This window comes from Elephantulus edwardii, unplaced genomic scaffold (genome assembly GCF_000299155.1).
Source record: "Elephantulus edwardii isolate Elephantulus edwardi_28Jun2011 unplaced genomic scaffold, EleEdw1.0 scaffold00322, whole genome shotgun sequence".
In the NCBI taxonomy this organism is placed as follows: domain Eukaryota; kingdom Metazoa; phylum Chordata; class Mammalia; order Macroscelidea; family Macroscelididae; genus Elephantulus; species Elephantulus edwardii.
The window spans coordinates 1,792,960-1,816,144 of NW_006400072.1; the positions used below are offsets into that span (position 1 = coordinate 1,792,960).

The window sequence follows — 23,185 nt, forward strand, 5'->3', positions numbered from 1 at the left end:
GAACTGGTTCCTACTCAAAGCTGCCCTAGGAAACAGTAGAAGTGCCCCTAGGGGAGTTTCCAAGGTTGTAAATCTTTATGGAAGCTGACTTCCACACCTTTTTCCAGCGGAAAAAGGCCTCTGACCTTTCTGTTAGCTTGAACCAGTGGGCTACTACAGTTTTTCCAAGACCTGGAAACCAAGTCTGCCTTCCTCTGGATATGGGCTGTTGTTTATAAGTCAGAATGGGATGGATGGCAGTGGGTTTGGGTGGTTGCCTTAGCCTTGTGTCTGCCCAGCTGGGAAATCTGGGATCTTAGCCAATTAGACTAGCTCCTCCCCTAGGGCGGAGCAACGGCGGACGGCCCAACCCTCTGACTCGGTGCTAACAGTAGGCCGAGACTCCTCCCTTCAGGGGGCGTGGCGTTCCGAGCCAGGCAGGTCTCCACTGGGTATAGGCCTGCAGTGGGCGGGACTTCGTACCAGACTGACCTTGGTGGCAAGGCCTCCTTTGGCTGTGAGCTCCCGGCGGGATTCCAGTCCTCTGTGATGCAGGCTCCCGTGCGAGTGGGGCGGGGCCAGCTCCGGCCAGAGCTCCGCCTCCCAGCGGAGGCGGTGGCGCCCGGGACGTGCCCTGGGCGGGGCCTCGCCCCCACCCGCTCCCTGCCCCGCCTGGTTTTGGAGCAGCTGCCACCGCGGTGAGGTCCCGGCCCCGGGATGTGAGTGCGGCGGGGGTGGGGACACGGGCCGGGCCCCTGAGCTGGCCCCCGGGGTCTGCAGGGATTCCCTTAGGCAGGGCATGAGCGCGCGGGCGGCCCACCGGGCCCGCCAGGTGCAGGCCCAGGTGGGAAGGTGAGGGGCAGCCACACAAGGGAGCGTCCAGGCGGGTCCCAGGCCGGAGCCCCTTCTCCGACCTGGCCAGGCAGTCCTCCCTGGGCGGGAGTCAGCTGCACCCAGGGTTTGACGTCTCTTCCTCCCCTGCGCCCCCCAGCTGTGCGGAGGCCCCCATAACAGAAGCTGGTGACAGGTTTCTAGAGCTGGTTTGATGGCTACGAGGGTGGGAGGGTGGATCAACTGCATGCCAGGGTCCGAGGTGACCCCCACCCCTGGCTAGGGGTTCGACCACAGCCCAAGGGAGCTCAGACCTGCTGTTCCTGGGCATTGTAGCTCCTGCTCTCCTGGAAACAGCTGTTCTTGTGTGTGATTCATTATGTCAATCCTCCCAACAGCACACATTTCACACTTGAGGAAATTGAGGCTAACAGCCCAGCACCACTATATTTGTAGAGTATAATGACTACAATATGGGTGCAGTACTGAGACATCACAGCCAGACAAGGTAGGGGTACCCCCCTGTTCCCCAGATCTGTGTGACCTTGAGCAGGTTTCCCCTCTCCCAAGCTCTGGTAGGTGCAGGTGAACTGTGAAGATGGGATTGGCATTTCGGGGGAAGTACGGTGAGCACACATTAAAGGTGATTGTTGTTGCTGGTGGTGCTGTTGCTGGGGTTAAGGGGTCTCTTTCTGGGCCCTGGAGTCAGGGCTGAGTGATCAGCTAAAGCACCTCCTGGGGAGGGTTGGTGTGAGGCTTGCTCTTCACACTGATGCTGTCCCATCTGTGCATGCTGCAGGCCACACACAACCCAGCTGTACCAGCCTGTACCAGCAACACGCTGGCCCATCGTGTACTCACCACGCTACAATATCACCTTCATGGGCCTGGAGAAGCTGCACCCCTTTGATGCAGGCAAATGGGGCAAAGTGATCAATTTCCTGAAAGGTATGACTGGTTCCCTCTTACCCTACACCTTCTTCCTTGACCTTACCTGCCCTCATCCCTGCCGTCCCTACTATCTTTCTTTGCACTCAAGCCTGAGACTCTCTCACCTCCAGACTCAGCCTCCCAGACTTACCTTCCAAACATGACCAAGTCTTTCCAAACTAGTCCTCTAAGGCTGGTAAGGGTCCAACTCGACCCTGTTGACTCCCATAGCTGTATGACTGAGTCCTGCCTCTGCTCCTGGAGACTCCTTAGAAAGGGGAGACTGATTGAGGGATGTAGGAAAGCAGAAGCTGGAGAGGTCCAGAATCAATAGCTCATGAGCTCAGGAGCCTTGGGGCAGAGAACCTTCGCTTCAGACCTCTGAATACAGATGAGGAAAGTGGGCCCCAGAAAGTTAGGGAATGTGTCCATAGCTCCTCAGTGGCCAACACGGGCCAGGAACGCAGAACCTCAGGTTCCAGCAGGGCTCCTTCCATGGCTTCATGGCTCGTTTGGCTCTGGAGCTAAGTGACTCACTCTTAGCTGCAGGTTGTAATCTAGTGGTCTGAGTTTATGTGGCCAGTACAGGCATCACTAAAGACTCGTGTTTGCACAGCCTTCCTTCTTTTCTCTACCAAGGCTGCTTTCATGGAGGGAGGTAGAGAATGCTACTGTGAGTGTTGCCTGGCATGCAATGAAGCATTAGTATCTTTTAAGTTGCATCATCTTTCTGATTGCACCAAAGAGACGTCCTCCCTTTGAGACTAGGCTATGACGAAGACCTCTCAAGATTTACCCATCTCCCTTTTAATCTGGAGCAGGCCTCCCTGCCTTGTGAAAAGCAGGATCAAATTAGGGACTAACAACAATGGCCACTTCCATTGTATTTAATATTTGGGGTGTTTTTTTTCAATTGGCAAGTTATAACGATTTTCCATTTGCCATAGTACCAGTAAGGAACATATTGGTAGAAAAGCACACAGGTGTTGTTTCACCAGCAAGGTGTGTGGGGCCTGGCCTGTCTTGCATCTTGCCGTCCTGCTGCCTTCCTGCATTTGACCCTTATGTCCAACACATCAGCTTGAATTGCTCTCCTGATCGCATCTCCACAGACTCCTGTGCCACCCAGGAGCTCAACAAACGTGCTCCTGTCTCTGTCTCAGAGCTCACAGACATCTCCAAGCTTCCTCTTGATCTACACCAGTGGTGAGGGTGGAGAGGAAGCAAGAACCTTATAGTGAAAGACTTCGATGATTATGCCTGAAAGTAATGAAGGGACATCTAACATTCTGGGAGGAGCACGTGCCCGGAGCTGTTATGTGGGAAACATATGCAACCAGTAGGTTTCTACCAGGATTGATTTCTAAAATAGGTCCCCTAAAGCCCAACCTTGCCATGCTAGTTTCCATAGTGCCCAAGTGTCATGGCCTCACTGTGCCTCCCCACCCCACCTCAGAGCACGTTTTGCTTTTAGCCTCTCTTTCTTCATTTACAGAATGAAGTGAATCTTGTCAGGTGTATGCAAAGCATGAGGGAAACCTGTTTCCCAAATATCAGCCTCTTGCAAACCGCTCTTTGGACTTTGCCACCTCCTTATACTACCTGGTGTGTGATTTTCTTCATATTTGTATTTGCTTAGCGTCCTTTTAGAAAACTTTAAGCTTGTTTTAAAAGGAAACATGTCATTGAGTTAGGCAAAGTCCATTTCAGTTGCAATAAAGGTCATGGTACAAGATAAATACCATGAAAGCATAGCAGCATGATTCTATTTGAGCCAGTTTTTGCTGCCTGTGGCCTGTGAGATAAAGACTAGGGGTCTTTTCATTTAAAATAGAGCAAAGATCAGACAGGTGTCAGGAAGCAGCCCTCTCAGCACCACTGAGACCCCACAGATATTATCAGAAATCTGACAGAGATGGATAATTGCTTTGCTCACATGAGGATCTTCAGTTTTGACACCTGTGTCACCTGCCTCTGAATTGCTCATTCAGGCCCAGGATCAGCTGTTGGTGGCTTAGAAACATGGGGTCTCTGTTTACCTGGTGTCTGAAAGTGTAGTCAGTGTCTATACTGACCTGCAAGAAGGCTGCTTCCAAGGATTCTTAGGAGCTAGCAGTACACACACACACACACACCCTTTCTCTGAGGTGCTGGCCTTGGCCAAAAGTACACCCTGGGTGCTGGGGCAGCCTGGAGGTCAGCAGGCAGCAGGGCACTATTTTTGTTTGTTTGTTTGTTTCAGAGGAGAAGCTTCTGTCAGACAACATGCTGGTGGAGGCCCGGGAAGCCTCAGAAGAGGACCTGCTGGTTGTGCATACGAGACGATATCTCAATGAGCTAAAGGTACGTGGAAGTTGGTTCTGGACACGAGTAGGGAGCTGCTGGCCTGGAGCCCCTCCTAGCTTTAACATCATATGGAAATAGAGCTGAAGATGCCAGACCAGAGGAGAGAGACACAGGCTCGGAACCCCACTCCTCACTGGAGAGGGGAGGCCTGTGGCCTAAGGGAAGGAGGGAAAAGTATAATGAAAAAGCACAGCAGGGATGGATTAGGCTGTCCCAGGGGTTGTAGACTCCCCATTTCTGGGAGCATTAAAGCTGGGATATCCATTTGGTGGACTTTATGTTTCCACATTTGTGACTTAAAATCCATGCTCTGTGGACAGGCTTTACAGACTGATGGGGTGGGAGGGTGATTTGTGGGAGTCAAGGATGAGGGACACAGCCCTGCCTCTAACCAGAGCTGTTTAACTTTGACCTGTTTTTATATTGGGTTGATGTTTAAAAGTCTACCCCAGAGACTTCTCTTGATAGAGACTTATCAAAAAATGTTAAGCCAAACACAAATCTGATTTTAGATATAAACAAATGTGTAGGTTGAAGGGGGAGGTACATGTGGGGTGACCGTGAGAATGTCTATCCCTTCCAAACCCAGCCCAGTGTGACCAGAGACACTGATTTCCCAAGAGAAGCCAGGAGTCCTAATTAGTCAATGGAATTTCCTGATGTCTTGGTTTGATAATGCATTTTAAGATTTTAAGATCCTCCCTGCAGACCAAAGTGGCTCCCCCCCACCCAGGCTTCCCACTGTGGCATCTTCCTAGAGGGCCTACAAAACTCTTGTCAGTGGCTGGAGTTCTGAAGACTTCAAAGTTTAGTAGATGGTAGCGGCACCAAAGTTTAAGACCTGCATGAGCCCTGGTTGGGCAGGAGCCAGAGGTATCAGTAGCATTCTGCCTTGAACCTCCTGCAGTCCCAGCAAGACTTCTTAGATTCAGAGCTTCAGCAGATGCTGTGATCAGAGGATCCTGAGGTCTTTGGGCTGAAAGCTGGACCCAGAGAGCGGCTGCTCTTATTGAACATTACCAGGAAGTGGAAGTGGGCCTGCTGGAGACTCCGCCATGTCTACCAGGACCTGGCTACTGCTTCCCTCTGTCAACTACCTGCCCTAAACTGTGAGAATTCTACATGCGTCTCCAATAGTGTGAGCTCGTGAAAGATGACCAGGAAGAGACTGACACCTGGTTGCTGGTGTGTGAGGAAGAGGTGTGTGAGGCCTGGGCAGGGAGCCCAGTGCTGGCTGCCCTCATTTCCCGAGGCCTGGGCATGCGTGGTCAGAGTCTACTGCACAGGGTGGAGTAAGAGCAGAGAAGGATTTGAATTGGGCAGGTAGACACCAGCGCAGGGTGGGGCTGGAGTTAGTGGAGTGAGAGAAAGGATGCAAATGGGGGGCTGGCTTTCTGCATGCCTACGCTTGGAACCATCAAATATTGGATAAAGCCTGCTGTGCCATTTATACAAATGAGAACGCCTCAGTTAGAGAACTGTGGTCAGGGCAGGAGGAAAATTCAGACATGTCGACTGAAATGGGCTAACCAAGATACTGAGATAGAGTTGCATATTTGGCTTGATGCTCCCTGGCAGCCAGAACAAAAGGAGAAGCATGATTATTTCCATGGCATTTTCTAAAGTGATTCAGAGCATCTATATGAGTGCCAACCGTGTGCTGGCTACAGAGAAGGTAAAATGCCAGGTTCTCTGTTCCTGCTGATTTGCATTTTCATGGCAGGAGACTGAAAATAAAGCAGTACACACCCAAGGACTAGAAAGGAAAGTACAAATAGAAGACAACTGAATGCAGGTGTGCTTCTTTGGACTAGATGGTGAGAGAAGGCCACACAGAGGAAGTGGCATTTGCACTAAGACTAAAAGATGAGGAGTAGGTGACACTGATTTGGAGATTTGAAAGATCTTTCCAGGGTCAAAGGCCAGAAGGAACAAGCATCCTGGAGGGGTGCTGGGGCTAGACGAGAGGGAACTAGGCGTATACATGAGGCCCGGGAGGAAGTGGCAGCCAAGTCACAAATCTTTGAGACCATCGAGTAGTACTTGAAATTCTGTCCTAGTATTGGATACTGTGCTGCTTAGGTAAGACCCATTTCAGACAGCTCTGGTATCTTTGGGCTGCGGCCCAGCAGCCCTCCTCACTGCTACATTCATCCAAATACCTATGGTGTTTCTTTCCCCAGATCTCCCAGGTACTGTTTCTTGGCCATTCTGATTCAGTGTGTTCCAGGGAGCACACAACTCTCCCTGTCCCATATCACTCTAGACCCTTACCCCCCAATTCTGGGCCCCTACCTGTGCTGCTATGGCCTTTAGGTGCTCATTGAACAGGACCTTAAAGAATCAATAGCTTGTTTCAAGGGGATGTCGATTCAGGGAGTCATACTTACTGAGCATCTCATGTGTGCAAATCTAAAAAGTTGGACCCACAGATGGTGGTGGTTGGATTGGTCCTCACCAGGCTGTCTTTTGCTGACCCAGTGACCATCTACCATGGGAAACAGACTAGAGCAGATGCAAGGTGCATATCTGGCCCTTGTTTGCCCTATGCTGAGCAGTGCAATAGTCACATATATCCTGCTAATTTTGAGAGTGCACTGATGGTGCAGTCGGTAGATATTTGCACTGCTAACCCAGGTTATGCCTCTCTGGTGGTTTGAAAATCCACCAGTGGCTCTGAGGAAGATGGGAATATCCTCTTGTGCAATTTACAGCCTCTGAAAATCCACTAGGGGGCAGCTATGAGTCTGTTCTGACTCAAGTGCAGAAGAGAAAGGGGCTCTGTTCTCTTCTGTTTGAAGAGGAACGATATAACATTCCTTGTCAAAAGAACATTTCAAGATCTGTCCTGAAGTACAATGCTGTCAGTGATATGGTAATACAAGGAGACCTATTAATATAACTTGCTGTGTGAGTCGGAACCGGTCCATAACCAACTCTTCAGTGGGTTTTCAGAGACAGTAAATTTTCTACCATCTTTCTACCACAAAGCAGCTGGTGGATTCGAATCATGTACCTTTGGGATTTGCAGTCATTAATATGACTACTATTCAATTATATATATATATATCAACCACTAAAACCAAAGATGAATAAAGTGATAATTTCTACCTACTCCTGTAGCCTGAAATTTACCAAATTATAATCAAGGATCATTATTAATAATTGGTACTTGGAATACAAAATTTGGAAATAAAAAAGAAAGGCTGTTGGAAAATATGGCTTAAGAAATAGAAATGAGAGTGGAGGGCACATGATAGAATTGTATATGACAAAAGACTAATTTAATCCAAATATACAATTTTAAAAACAAACAATGACTATATAAAAGGACACTGATTGATGGAATCCACAAGCATCAAATTAGCTACATCTGTTAAAAGAAATGGTGGAGAAGCTCAATAGATCAGTAAGAACAAGACTAGGGGCTGATTATGGAACTGATGGTCTGTTCCATAACACTTTTGATGTGCAAGTTCAAATTGAAGCAAAAGAAAATGAAAAGTCCATAAAAGCCAAAGTATGACTTTGAGTATTTTTTGTTGTTGTTAAGTACCATTGTCTGGAACATGACTCATAGCGACCCTCTGAACGAAAGACCTGACCTTGTTCTATAACTATCATCATTTTTCTAAGTTCATAAAGTTTCCAGAGGCATGTTGTTTAGGAAGGGGATGCCTGCATATCCTGCATATCCACTTGAATTTAGAAACTATCTCAAGAATAAATCTGAGGTATTGAACACTAATGACCAGAGATCAGAGGATTTGTGGGATGACATCAAGGACATCATGTATGAAGGAAGCAAGTCTTTAAAAAGAGAAGAAATGAAACAACTAAACTAGATGTTAGAAGAAACTCTGAAATTTGCTCTAGAATATGGAGAAGCCAAAGTAATAGAAAGAAGTGATAAAATAACAGAGCCTAACAGGAAGAATGTTGTTACCATCAAGAAAGAAAAAGCCAAATGTGCAGAACATCCCTTTGGGGCCAGCGATCTCTGCAGCAGGTGGAAATCTAGACCATCCCACCACCAGCAGTGGAAGAGGTAAAGAACTAGCAACCGAACAGTGAACCAGAATTAGAACAGTCAGTCCACCAAACCAGAACAAGGGCTTAGGGGTGGAAGGGAGGGAGATAGGCATCATAATTGATTATACTAAAATAACTGCATAGCACTGACCGACAGCAGTGAGGCAAGGCCTGTGAGCATGCTTGAGAAACTATCCTGACTGAATAATTGTATCCTGACTCTGTCTAACCTAAATTTTAACTTATTGTTCCCCTACTAAGCTCCATAAGAGTATAGGGGGGGTGGAAGGTGGAAGGAACTGAATTGAGATATCAAAGGACAGCTTGAGAAAACAAACCAAAGTGTTAAAACAAAATATGCAAAGACTTGAAGTTAGAAAAGTCAAAAGAGAAGAACACATGGGCATTTTAACACTGAAGGAGTAGAAGAAAAAATTCAAGCGTCAAGTTGTAATACAGAAGGATTCTTTGGGCAAAATATAGAGTGACATATGAAACATAAAAACAAAAGATGGAATATACAGAGTCACAGTACAAAAAGAATAAGTGGATATGGAACCATTTCTGCAAGTAGCATGTGATTAAGAAGCAATGGCATTGAAGGAAAATACACACGCTACATTGAAGACATTGACAAAAACTAAGGAAGGCCCCAGGAATTTGTACTCTTTTTCTGCGGTGCCCAAAATCCATGAAATGGAAACACAAATCTCACAGAACCATACTCATAGTTATGGGGTTTACTTGTGTTGTTAGGCAGTGTTGGGTCAAGTATGGCTCATAGTGACCCTATGAACAACAGATCTGAATCTTGTCTTATCCTGGGCCGTCCTCATTATCTCTGACATACCTGAGCCCACTGCTGCAGTCATCATGTTAATCCATCTAATTGAGGATCTTCCTCTTTCACTGGCCCTCTAGTATGATGCCCCTCTTCAAAGAATAGCCTCTCCTAACAACATGTGAGATGAAGCTTTGTCATCGTTGCCTACAAGGAGCACTCTGACTGCCCTTTCTCCAAGACATATGTCCTTGTTCTTTTGGCAGTCCTTGAGATATTCACTACTCTTCTCCAATACCAAACCTCCAAATACTAATCTCAAAGATATCAGTTCTTCTCTGTCATCCTTATTAATCTCCCAGCTCTCAGATCCAAACAATATAATAAGGCCAAATTGGTAAAATAAATGGAAAATGAAAAGGTATACAAAATGTAGCAAATTGAAATTCAGAATATTAAAACTAATATTACAGAAATAGATAAGACATTGAAATGATAAAATAGCAGAATGGAATCAAGGGAGCACAGAATTAATGGGATTGAAAAGAAATCTCCCCTCTCCCCAGTACAAGTATAGTATAAAAACAATCATAAAAAAAGAAAGAAAAGTTTAAAAAAGTCTAAGAATCATGTGGGACAACATTAAGAGGAATATTTTACATGTAACTAGAAATTCCTGAACAGGAAGGGAGGGGGAAGAGCAGAGAGAAAATTGATGAAAATTTTCTGAAAGAAAATATCTCACATATTATGAAAGACAAGAAGATATACATTCAAGAAGCTCAACAACCCCCAAAAAGGATAGACTATAAAAGAAAATTGCCAAGATTTATCATACTCAAATGTTCAGAAAAAAATAAAGCAAAACAAAAAATGAAACTACTGAAAGAAGCTCAGGAAAAAGAAATAGTTAACAGCAAAGAAGAAAGAATTAAATGAAGCTCCAACTTCTCAGAAACCATGCAGGCAAGAAGACAACAGGATGACATTCATAAACCTATGAAAGAAAAAGAAATGCCAACCAAGAATTCTATACCCAGAAAAACTGTCCCTCAAATATGATAGTAAAAGTAGCATAGTTCTAGATAAACAGAAAATAAGAGAATTTGTGAAAACCACACCAACCTTACAATAAATACTAAAGGGAATTCTTTGGACAGAGAACTAATGAAAATAACAACCCAGAATTAGCACACGTGAAAACATTCAGAAGTCTGTCATCTATCTATCTATCTATCTATCTATCTATCTATCTATCTATCTATCTATCTATCTAAACCAATTAAATTTACAAGACTATAACTAGCACACCAGAGACATTGGTCTTTAAATGGAAAGGAAGTCTATTTAAAGTTAATGTGATTTTTTTTTCCTATTTGAGAATAAAACAGTAACTTACAGGATACTCTCAAAAAACCTTCTTATCAAAACACAGCAAGAGAAAAATCATGAAGACTTAGTAAACACTAAAAGAACAGCAATGAAGGAAATAAGAAAAACTATAAACAAAATTAACTCAGCACAGAAACGTGATGAAACAAAGAAATCTCAACCTAAAAATGAGACCAGCAAAATGACAGCAACAAAACCATACCTTTTGATAATTATACTGTGTGTGAATGGATTAAATGCACTAATCAAGAGAAAAAGAGTAGCAGGATCAATAGAATATAATGGATCAGTATGCTGTCTAGACACAAGGATGAAAATAGACTGAAAACGGAAGGGTGAAAACTATCAAAAAGTGGCAATTGACACACAGCAGGAGTGACAATTTTTTTTTTAATAAAAGGCAAAACCCAACATCTGGATAAGGAACATCTGTATTGTGATTAAAAGGCCAACTGAACAATGAGACATTAATGGGTGTATACAAATCCGATGACAGAGCTCCAGAACACATAACTAAACAGATTTGAAAAGAGAAATAGGCAACTCCACAATAATGGTAGACTTCAGAAAACTGATTCTGATGTACAGAATGACTAGATCGAAATTCAGCAAAGTCACAAAAGTATAGATAATACAAATTAACAACTTCATCTCATAGCCATGTAGAGTGCATGCCAACCAACAAGAGCACAATACTCAGTGCACCTGGGACAATCTCCAGAATAGAACAAAGGTTACAAAGCAAGCCTCAGTAAATAATAATAATAATAATAATAATAATAATAATAATAATAATCAAAGTACTATAAAGCATCATGTTTGTCTGAATTCTCCTGAGAGTTTTACCTATACTTGCTCTGAATTTGTGGTTTCCTCAAACTTTGTCTCCTTCTATTGAAGGCACTTAGCTGTCATTATTTTGAATTCATTGTCAGGGAATTCCAATAGCATTTCTTCCTCTTAAAGATTTTCTGATTTTGTATTTTGATCACTTGTTTGTGCTATCTTCCCCTAGTTTTTGTGTGCTTTGGAATTATTTGTTGCCTCTGAGACATAGTGTTACTGGCTTTGTATGAGTTTATTTTTATATGTCTAATTAAGCACTGAAGAGAGTTCCACACAGCTCTCTAGTTTGGCAGTTCTCAATCTTTGTCCTCCTGTCTCCTGGTGGCTGTGATGCAGGGTTGAAAGTGTGTACACTTCTCTACTTGCTGCTCATGCAGATTGTTGAGAGACGTCTACACTGGCTTTGGCTGTCTTCTGTTATCGACTGGGTGCTCTTGTCCAGCGAGTGAAGCTTCAGAAGGTGTGTAGCATGGCTATTTGGACACTGGTGCTCTCTGTTGCCAGCTGGAGGGGAGAGCCCTAAATAAAGCATCCCAAATCAAAGAATGGGCAGTTAAAGAAAACCCAAAACTTGGGAGGCGTACATAAGGAAGAAGAAAAGGGATAGAAAGGAAGAAAAGATGGACAAAGGGGAGAAGGAAAGGAAAGGAAAAAAGAAAGGAGGAAAACACAAGAGGAGAGATATAAGAATGGGGGATATCCAAGTGAAGGGATGGGAAAGAAAAGGAAAAGAGATGTGAAAAAAGGTGGAGCCTAGGTATGATGTCTGGGTATCTGATTGTGTTCTTGCCATGCTGTGATCGTAGATAGATTTTCCTGGTTTGGAAGAAGGTTGGGCTGTGGTGCCGATTCAGGACACAGTTGAGATGTGGCTGAGGCGAGGCACCCAGCCAAGGACAGAGCCTCTGCTGTCCCCAGGGTGCATTTCCATGTCAAATATGAAGCCTCAGAAGTTCTACCGGGCTTTGAGGGGTGGGGCACCCAGTTTGGGACCAAATGTCTGCTCTACTCAGAGGTATCTAAGGCAGTCCTCTGGCCTGGGGTAGTGTCCCTTCTAGTCCAGTACTCACATGCAGCCAAGACATCCCAGTCAGACATGACTGACTTTGCGGGTGCCAGGAGTTAGAGAACATGCATGTTTCCATACATTTCACTCACATGTGGAGTCTCACACATCTGGTTGCAGACCCACGAAGCTGCCCTGTCAGCTCTATTCTCTGCCAATCAAGGAGATAGATTGTAGGTGGCCAGCAACTCAGGTGGCACAGAATTCCAGCTCTAGTAAGAGCTGTGCATGCACCTCACCATGTGATGGCATGGTACACCTAATTCTAAACCCACAGGGGCATCCTGCCAGGGTCGGTTCCTGCCAACCCAGAGGTGGTCAGGGAAGGTACACTCTGCCAGTTCTAAGAAGCAGAATGCATGCAGCTCCTAATGTGAAAGTAGCATGTGTCAAGTACCAGATCCTCAGGATATCCCATCAGGGTCAGTTTCTGTTAACCCAAGAAGTGGTTAGAGATAGGAATCCCGGTCAGAAATCAGTCTAGGGGTGAGATTCAGCTGGAACAGCAGATAGAAAACACGTGTTTCTCAATGTGGAGCTGTATCTTCTCACCAACAGATATACAGGGTGCATCGCTGACCTCAGCCAGAGGTGGAGTGGGCCTGGAGGAATACTGCCACCACCTGGGGGGATTCCCCTGCTGATCCTGGGGAAGGAGTGCATCTTTCTTGACCTCAACACTAGTGCAGTCATAGGTTCCTGCATCGATCAGAGAACTGCTTATAAAAGTTCGAATGACTAGTCCATGACAGATCTGTTGACAGTTCACTACTGTGTCCATATTGGATGTTTTCATTCTGTTTCTTCCTTCTGTCAGTGTTTGAACTACCTCATCCTCTCCTTTGCAACCCAGGCTTCCTGGAGTCTTATCTGCGTTGTTCTTTCTTTCTGCTGTCTTAGCTGTAGAAGGCCTGGGCTGGCACCTGCCTAGTCTGCCACCTTGCTGGAGAACCTCCGGGGATTTTCAATTCCCAATTTGTATGAATCAGAATACAGCGCCAGGCTTTTCTTCCAAGGCACTTTTGAGTGTACTTGAACCATTAACCTTTCAGTTCAGAGCTGGATCTGAGCACTGAATTCTTTGTACCATGGAAGGACTCCAGAGGGGGCCAGATGGTAGTATTTTAAGTCAGGCTGTGAGCTCAGGCCTCTGCAGGTTTGCCTGATGTGGCCATGTTTGGGGCCTTTTGAGGAAGAATCCCTGTTTAAAGAGCTGAGCTAGGGTGGAGGCAGTTTGGCGCTGAGGAGGACCTTGTTCTCTCCTACTTCAAAAGTGTCCTGCTCCAGGGTGAGGTCTTGGACACTCAGGTGGGGGCGGCCCCTCTGTAGCATGTTTGTCAACTGTCCTCCAGAGCTTCCACTCTGGCTGCCCTGGGAACACTTCGCTGGACCTTTGCTGGCACTGGAGTCCTAGTTTGCAGGACAATGTCCTTCTTGTAGTAGTTGTGACCATAGTGCAGCATCATCCACTTTTTCTTTCTGTGTGTAGAGCTGCTGTGAGTGGGAGCTGACCTGGGAGCCCCTAGCAAGTGGCTTTGTGTGTACAAAGAGAGCTGTGGAAACTTGTTATTTGCATCTCTAACCCCTTCTGCCTTAAAGAGGGTTGTTGTTGTTGTTGTTATGTGCCGTTGAGTCGTTTCCGACTCATAGCGACCCTATGCACAACAGCCCTAAACCCTGCTCTATCCTGCGCCAACCACACTGCCTCTGACACACCCATCCCTATTACCCCAGTCACCGAGTCAATCCATCTCATAGAGGGTCTTCCCCTCCTGCGCCGTCCCTCCACCCTCCCAAGCATGATGTCCCTCTCCAAGGACCCGTCCCTCCTGGCAACATGTCCAAAGTATGTCAAAGCCCCAGAATCCTTGCCCCCAAGGAGTAGCTTGGTTTAATCCTCTCTAAGACAAATCCGTTTGTTTTCCTGGCAGTCCAGGGTACATTCAGTACCCTTCTCCAGCACCACAGCTCAAAAGCATCCACTCTCCTTCTATCCTCCCTAGTCATTGTCCAGCTCTCTGATGCATAACAAGCGATTGCAAATACCATGGCCTGTATCAGGCGCACCTTAGTCTCCAGAGAGACACTGTTGCTCCTGAGTATTTTAGAGAGGTCCCTAACAGCAGACTTTCCCATCGTGATATGCTTTTTGATTTCCTGACTGCTGATGCCAAGAGTGTTGACTGTGGAGCCAAGCAAACTGAAGCTGTGAACACTCTCAATCTCTTCGTCATCCATCCTGATGCTGCCAATTGGTCCAGTGGTGAGAATCTTTGTCTTCTTGACATTGAGCCTCAGTCCATACTGAAGGCTGCAGTCCTTGACCCTTTGCAACAAGTGCATGAGGTCCTCCTCAGTTTCAGCAAGCAGGGTTGTGTCATCTACATAACGCAGATTGTTAATAGGTCTTCCACCAATCCTGATGCCACAATTCTCCTCGTAGGGCCCAGCCTTTCGGATAATCTGCTCTGCATACATGTTGAAAAGGTATGGAGACAGGATGCATCCCTGGCGTACACCCTTCCCAATTTTGAACCATGCAGTGTTACCCTGCTCTGTTCTGACTACTGCCTCTTGGTCCAAGTATAGGTTTCGCATTAGCACAATTAAATGTTCTGGGATTCCCATTCTTCTCAGAATCAGCCACAGTTTGTTATGATCCACACAGTCAAATGCCTTTGCATAATCAATGAAACACAGATAGACATTCTTCTGGTATTCTCTGCTTTCAGCCAAGATCCATCTAACATCAGCAACAATATCCCTAGTACCACGACCCCTTCTAAACCCAGCCTGGACTTCGGCAGTTCTCTGCTGATGTGCTGTTCTAATCATTTTTGGATAATCTTCAGTAGAATCTTGCTTGCATGTGAAATCAATGACACTGTTCTGTAGTTTACACACTCAGTTGTGTCACCTTTCTTTGGAATGGGAACAAATATAGATCTCTTCCAGTCAGTTGGCCAAGTGGTTGTTCTCCAGATTTCTTGGCACAACTTGGTGAGCACATCCAGGGCAACATCTGTTATCTGAAATACTTAATTGGTATACCATCTCTCCCCTCGGCCCTATTTTTTGCTATTTCCTTCAAAACAGCTTGAACTTCTTCCTTCATCACCATAGGCTCTTGCTCATATGTTATTTCTTTAAATTCCTCTGTATCTGCCAATTCCTTTCTATATATAATGACTCAGTATATTCTTTCCTTCTTCTTTTAATACTTCCTGGATCATTTAATATTCTGCCCAAAGCATCCTTGATTACAGCAACAGAGAGTATTAATTTTTCCCCCTTCAGTGGCTCTCTGTTCATTAATTTATTAATAGAAAAAATGTTTCAGACCTACCATTGGACAGTTGGCTGATGAATGACAAGGTTGGCCTGGTGACCTTAGGAAGAGCCCTGTCCTACACTTACCTATACCCCATGTGCCCTCGGGTCCAGAGGGCTGGGTCCTGTGACTGTCTGGCCTTCATAGTCCAGCCCTGACAGCCCTGCTATGTCAGGCCCCTCTCTCCTCCTCTGCTGTTTCCTCCCCTTTAGTTAATGTTTTCTGGCCTTTCCCTGCTCACTAAGCTGGGAAACAAAGATTCTCAATGGATGAGAGACTCGTGGTCTCTCAGGGAGGGCTGGGGAGAGACATCGGTTACCAGTCCTGGCTCTGTCTATGGTCCACTGTGTGAGCCTTGGACAGATCCTCCCTGCTTAGATCTCGGTGTCCCCTCTAAGCAGTCTCTCCCTGTCCCCTTCTCCCAAAGCCATCTGGCTGGCATCTGGGCCCCTGCACCTCCTGGCATGGCCACAAGGGGGAGGCCAAGGGCTTTGAAGTGCTAAGAGCACAGCCACCTTCACTTTAGGAAAAGCCTGAGTGGAAAAGAAGAGGGGGTAAATAATGTACACTGCATTGAAATGGATGAGGGAAAGAACTGTTTAAGAGGAATATATGATTAGGTATTATTTGCATGACAGCAGTCCAGAATAAGAGCTGCATAGCAAAATAGACTGGGGGAGGCGCAACAATGAATGAATGGAAATCCAAGTTCTCTATAAACTGCCATAAAAATCTCAATTAAAACTAAAAAATTTAAAACAAAAAGCCCGGGCCAGGGGTTTGGGGGACTGCCCTGGTGTGGGACTGGCCTTACTTATTCCTTACAGAAAGAACTTCTCTTGAACAAGAAGTTCACTCAGAGCCACTGTGAAATCGTGAAACCCTCAGAATGCCTGAGTGGAGATTAGGGGTTGTGTCTCTTTCCACAGTGGTCCTTTGTTGTCGCAACCATCACAGAAATCCCCCCTGTCATCTTCCTCCCCAACTTCCTTGTTCAGAGAAAAGTGCTGAGGCCCCTGCGGACCCAGACTGGAGGAACCATCATGGTAGGTGGGAAGTGAGGAGGCGGGGCTGGGCCTGGATCCCCATACCCTAGACCCCACCCCACCCTGGGCTCCTCCCACACTCCAGGCTCCTCCCCTACACTGGGCTCCTTCCCATCCTGTGCTCCTCCCTACCTTAGGCTCCTCCCACCCTCGGCTCTGACTCCTCCCATACCCTGGACTCCTCATACCCTGGGCTCCTCCCATATCCTGGACTCCTCACACCCTGGGCTCCTCCCATACCGTGGACTCCTCACACCGTGGGCTCCTCCCACACACCCTGGGCTCCTCCCACACACTGGACTACCCACACCCTGGGCTCCTCCCATACCCTGGGCTCCTCCCACACTCTGGCTCCTCCCACACCCTGGGCTCCTCCCTACCCAGTACTCTCTTGAGAATGCACTTCCCTCATTTGATAGTTGAACAAAAACATCTTAAAAATTCAAGGCCCAGCAACAATGGCTCTTTCTCCAGAGACCTTTTCCCGTTCTCAGACATTAAAACTCCATTGTTCTCTCTCCAATGGCCTTCTGTTAAGATTTACCATATTTGCTGGAATATCAGATACAGCCTCATCCTCCAAGTTGTCATTGTGTGCTGTTGAGTCAGAACAGACTCATAGCGGACCTCCCAACAGGTTTTCAGAGGGAGTGAATCGCACGGGAGGAGAGTGCCCATTCTTCCTCCATGGAGCAGCTGGTGGATTTTAACTGCAGGCCTTTGGGTTGTCAGCGTAACCACTAAACTGGACCACTAAGCCACCAGCATTCCAAAAATGATCACTCAAGTATATCCAAATTTAGGATGGAAAACCTGACTCCATAATGCATTGATGGGTGCTCTCCGCCATCATGAGTGTGGAAAGAAATGAAAATTCGTTTTCGCGGCCTGTGTGCAGGGCCCACAAGTCTGCTGTGAGCTGCCGGGGTGGCTGGAGGTAGAGAAACGTTCAAGACTCAAATATAAGAGGAGCCAGGCCGGTCCTGTATCTGTATTTACCGACACTGTAGGGGCTTTATTTGTTTGTTTTCTTGCTTTATTTATTTGTTTTCTATTTGTTTTTTGTTTTCTATTTTTTAAACTTGTGCTAGACTATAACTATTTTTTAATTTTTTTTCATTTTATACTAGTTTACTTACAAAGTTCATATACGTTGTTTCACGCTGGATCTTTCCCATTTTCTTTACCCATCCCTCCCTCTACCCATCAAATTTTGTGACCCTGTGATAACAATTAGCCGTTGATGTTAAGTAAATTCACAATATTGTGTCACTACTCTACTATTCCAGATATTTCCCCCCCTTTATCATCCTAATTATAAACTAGACCCATTAAATGTTGGCTTTCCACTGCTAACAGCCCATCTCCACCCCCAGCACCTTGCTCGAATGTTTTTTGGAGCTCTGTGAATTTTTATTTTATTACTGCCCACTCAAAAACCATTTTCTGAAGACTTCAGTGTGTCGTCTCCTGAGTTTCTGTAAGCAGAAAATAGATTCTCATCTCTTTCAGAACCACACGAAACTGACAGTGTCAGCTCATGCATGATGATGAATAGCTAACATATTTATTTCTTTGGTTTCCTCTTGAAATTGAGAAAGGGGTCCCACATTGTTGTTGTGAGATGCTGCTGAGTATGACTCATAGTGGCCCTGTGCACTGCCCTGTCATTTGCCTGTGCCGCAGGGACTGACTCCCCACCCAGGCTGCAGCTCAGCCCCACTCAGACAGAGCCCCCAGGGTGGCTGTGGGAGGGCTAAGGGGCTGTGAGTGGGGACAGTGCCCAGCTCTTGGCATCACTTGTGCTTGTCTTCCAAGGCAGGGAAGCTGGCCGTGGATCGAGGCTGGGCCATCAACATGGGTAAGTCTGAAGCCAAATGACTGTAGGAGCCTGGACAATGTGATGTGATGGGCCTTCCGGAGGGACTTTCTGACTCTAGTAGCCTGGGTGACATGACATGATGCTCCTGTAGGGCCTTCTGGAGCTGGCACCTGGAAGAACTATCCAGTCCCCTCCTCTGCCATGGGGCCTTCATCTCAGGGAATGCCCAGTGCTCTCCAAGCCCCTCTTATCCTTTTCTGATATCAAGAGGCCCTTTCTCCCAGAGCCTTTGGCATCCTGGGCAGCTGTGCAGGGGTAAGGCTGCTTCCACGAGGCTCCCTGGGAAGGTTCCATGTGGCCTCCTAACAGACATTCTGTGGGGACATGGTCATGTTGTGTCCTGGATAGACCTAGCATCAATACCACCTACCTCGGGTGCTGAGCATCTGCGTTCACCCAGCAGCCAGATTTGTGAATGATGTGGGTTTCTCATAGACCCATAGGAATGGTGCATACAGCCCTCATGGAGCCTGCCATTGCCCCCATGCAAGGATGGCACTTTGCTGTTTACAAAGACCTTCCTCTCAGGCACCTCATATAAGCCTGCCATAATGGTTGTCAGACCCATTTCCTGGAAGAGGTAAACAGAGGCTGAGAGAGGCTCAGGGACTGGGTCAAGAGCCCTTGTACTATAGCCCTGCATCCCATGCTGTACTGTGGGGAGGTGCAGAGCTGCTTTCAGAGGACCTTGCAGCTTCAGTTCCCCTGGGCTTGTGGGGAAAGGCCTTTGCAGTTACTCAGGTTCCAAGGCCAGGGCTTCAGGTGGGGAGCAGGCAATGGGTGAAGCTGCACCCTGGCCTCCAGGGCCCTCCCCATTGCCACTGGCACTCATGACCAGCAGAGGGCACCCTTCCTGACCAGCCCTTCTACCACCTATACAATCTGGGTGAGTGGTCCCATGGTATGTCCCCCTAATACCCCAGCATAGGACATCATGCAGGACAGACATGGCCAGGATGTTATGGGTATCTGCTGACCCAGGCTCTGCCAGGTGCTCAGTTTCCTGCTCCTGCTTGGAGTCTGAGTGGCCTGTGGAGGATACTGGCAGGACAGAGGCCCAGGAGCCCAGCCTGGCCCGACCCACTTCTTTCTACCTGCTCCTTTTCAGGGGGTGGCTTCCACCACTGCTCCAGTGACCGAGGTGGGGGCTTCTGTGCCTATGCGGACATCACACTTGCCATCAAGGTATGTAGTGAGCGAGAAGGGCAGAAAGGGCCTCCAAGAGCCCCCTCTTACAGGCCTTGAACTGGGCCCAGAGCCCTTCTTGTACCCCCAAGTTTGTCATTCTTACCCCGTGCTATTAGAGGAGACCAAAGTTGAGAGCAGGTGGGCTAGCCTGGGTGATTCGGCCAAGTGCAGCTCTGACACTTACCCCTTCTGTGTTTCTTAGAGGGTTATTTGTGACAAAGGGTGGGTGACAGGGAAAAGTACCCAGGAAAGGTTAGAGGAGGTGAATGGTGTCATGGTGGTGGAGGTGGAAGCTGGTGTTTAGACAGGTGTCCCCTGTACCAGCCTCTACCCTCAGTTTATCATGAGGACATGGAGGGCCAGAGGGGGAAGGCACAGCCGAGGAGCCCTGATCCCAAGCTCCACTCACCCTACACCAGCCTCACGCTGGACAGCAGGGCCTAGGTGATCAGCTCCCAACTTCCATAGTGGGGCGCAAGGGAGACAGAGGGGGAGACCAGGAAAGGAAGGGAATACTTCCTGGAAGCGGAGACATAAGAGCTTGGCCTTGCAGGATGAGGCAGAGGTCAAGGGCTGAACACCAAGCCTGACCTGCTACCTCCTCCAGGAAGCCTTCCCTGACTGCCTCCTACAGCTCTGCTTGCTGGTCAGTCTCACTTCTCATCTCCTCTCTCCCAAATGCAGTTCCTGTTTGAACGAGTAGAGGGCATCTGTAGAGCCACCATCATTGACCTGGATGCCCATCAGGTAAGTGACCTCCTAGGCCTGCGTCTGGCACCCCATCTCCGCAACAGCCTCTGTTGGCTGTACAAGGTCCCTCCCCAGGAATGTCTGGAGCCGCAGGCTGTCTGCTGCCTCTCTTGCCCTGAGTTTCTGTCTCCACGCCACTTGCCCCAGCTGCCAGGGCCAAGTCCTGCTCATTGTTTTGCTTCTGGACCCTGGTCTCGCTTCCCTCATCTTCACCCCTTCTCTTCACTCCTCGCTGCTTTCCTTGCCTGTCACCAGGCAGACTGCTTTTCCTAAAATCCATCTTTCAAATGCCCTTCTGGTGCTCCAAACTCTGCCAAGGCTCCTGTTGCTTCCTTGTCCATCTGGAGCTCTCACCTCCTATGTGGATCTGTGAGCCTGGCCTCAGGCATAAGTACACACTCAGGATGTGCATGCAGCCACAGGGCTTGAAGGCTCTTAGAGCTTATTGCCTCAGGGTTCAGGACCCAATGAAGAAAATGCCTTCTTTTCAAGACACCAGCCCAGAACTGGTTTGGGGACAGGATCAGGGTTTAAGGGCTCAGGAAGGCCCCTTCCACCGTTGATGTTCCAGCTTTGTGCTCTCTGGGGCCCTGCTCCAAGCTTATGGGACATCAAGTGCCTAACCCAAGTCAGGAGCTTCTGCCCTCTTGGCATGGACTGCCTTTTACAGTTTAATCTTTCACTCCCAGGATCTATAAAGGGTAGCCAGGCCAGGAGTTAGAAAAAGGAAACATAGATTTGGGGCTTGTTTAGGGTCCTGGGAATGTCTCTGTGGACATGTTTTGAGGTTGAATCCCAGCTCTGCAGCTTAACAGCCATGGGAGCACTACCCCGGGGCCGCAGTGTGTGGAGCATGGGAGGCTCTGGGCCGGAGGTAGGGAGAGCACCTGCCTGCAGGCTGCTCTTTGCTCTTCCTTCAGGGCAACGGACATGAGCGTGACTTCATGGGAGACAGGCGCGTGTACATCATGGATGTCTACAACCGCCATATTTACCCCGGGGACCGCTTTGCCAAGCGTGAGTCGTCCACCTGCTCCTCCCTCTGTTGTGCGTTCTGCCCAGGCAGGGCTCTCTCTCCCAAATAGATCCACTACGCAGGGACTTGGAGAAGTCTTCAGCGTGCCTAAAAGTGCCATCAAGTCTCCTATGACCCATAGTGACCCTATGTACAGCAGCTCTGAAGCCTGCCCTGTCCTGAGCAAGTCTCACTGAAAATGGGTATTGGTCCCATTTTACAGATGTGAACACTGAGACCTACGGAAGCTGCTCAGTCTACCCAAGATCACATAAGCCTGTTATAAACACACATGTAGGTTCTTGAATATTTACTAATTTAGTAGAGTTTCTTTCTCGTAGATGTCCATTTGTCCCATGGAAGGTAGGGAAGAAGCAAGAACACAAAAGAAATAAGGAAAAAAACAGACAATATATTGCCCTCTCAGAAAAAAGTACAGATTATGAACCTAAATGCAAATGAGTGAAGCTCTATCGTTCGAAAGACAGTGGCGCGCTCTGAGCTGAGGCTTGGAGACACAGGCACCTGTGAGGCACATCCGTGTGAGGTGTTAGAGCATCCGGGGAGGGCAGGCTGGCTGCTGGTGTGGTCCGAGCACAAGGTTCTGAGTGGTCCTGTGTGTGCTGCCTTTGCACTTGAGGACGTAGCAGGATCTGCACACTGGGTGATAAAATCAGGCTGGCTTAGATTTCTGAAACTCCCGGGGCAGGAGTGTTCCTTCTCTAACTCTCTTCTCCCCTTTGCGTCACCTTTTTCTGTAGTTCTCGGTAATCCTTTTCACTTCATTTCGGATGTGATAAGAGACAGGGTGGTGCCTTTGTCTGGAGTCTGGCCAGCTGGCTTCTGGTCCTGGCGAGGACTCCTGCAAGACCAGGGACCTGAGGCAGTCTTCCCTCTCCTGAACCTGGTTCCTTTCTCTGCCAATTGAGGTGACTTCTCTCTTGTATCAGAGGCCATCCGGCGGAAGGTGGAGCTGGAGTGGGGCACGGAAGATGACGAGTACCTGGAGAAGGTGGATAGGAACATCAGGAGGGCCCTCCAGGAGCACCTGCCCGACGTGGTGGTGTATAATGCAGGCACAGACGTCCTGGAGGGGGACCGCCTCGGCGGCCTATCCATCAGCCCAGAGGTGGGTCCTGATCCTGGTGGGGGTAGGGGGCTGCTCTGAATCCCAGCCAGGGCAGGGACAGTGGGCAGCGTTGGACCTTCTGATGTCAAGGAGCAAACACCAGTCTATGCTGGGGTTAGACCTGCAGGAGGACTTCCTGATGCTGCTGCTTCCAACCCCTCACCCTCCCCGCAGGGCATCGTGAAGCGAGACGAGCTGGTGTTCCGAGCGGTGCGGGGCTGCCAGGTGCCCATCCTGATGGTGACGTCTGGCGGGTACCAGAAGCGCACAGCCCGCATCATCGCGGACTCCATCCTCAATCTGTACAGCCTGGGGCTCATTGGGCCTGAGTCCCCCTGTGTCTCGGCCCAGAGCTCGGACACGCCTCTGCTGCCCCCCGCGGTGCCCTGACCAGTGCTGCCCAGCTGGCCTCCCTGTCTGCCCTCAGCCTGGCCCACCCGCCCTCCCACCTGTCCTCCTAGTGCTTTTTGTTTTCTAGCCCGAGGTGTGATTTGGGGCCACCATCCAGGAGCCGCTAGGCAGGGAGAGTGTCTGGTGGCCTCTTGAGAGCGCAGAGCGGTTCTGACTGGGCTGTGGCTCCCACACTCTCCCCGAGGCAACTGGGAAGGTGCCCAGGCCCTGCTGGGGGCCTGGGAGAGGAA

At 48.0% G+C, this 23,185-nt stretch overlaps 1 protein-coding gene across 2 annotated transcripts; it reads left to right on the forward strand.

The window, feature by feature from the left end:
• Window positions 1-691: 691 nt before the first annotated feature.
• HDAC11 (histone deacetylase 11) lies at window positions 692-22,934 on the forward strand. 2 transcript variants are annotated; one of them, XM_006901365.1, is made up of 10 exons: window positions 692-698; window positions 1,610-1,758; window positions 3,983-4,083; window positions 16,464-16,580; window positions 18,399-18,441; window positions 19,571-19,647; window positions 20,335-20,397; window positions 21,321-21,417; window positions 22,366-22,544; window positions 22,719-22,934. In XM_006901365.1, coding segments are annotated over exons 1-10 (1,044 nt in total). In that variant the 5' UTR covers window positions 692-696. The 2 variants fall into 2 exon arrangements, with proteins under 2 accessions (XP_006901427.1, XP_006901428.1); XM_006901366.1 differs by lacking the exon at window positions 692-698 and having other exon boundaries at window positions 1,692-1,758; window positions 16,533-16,580.
• The last annotated feature ends 251 nt before the right edge of the window (window positions 22,935-23,185 follow it).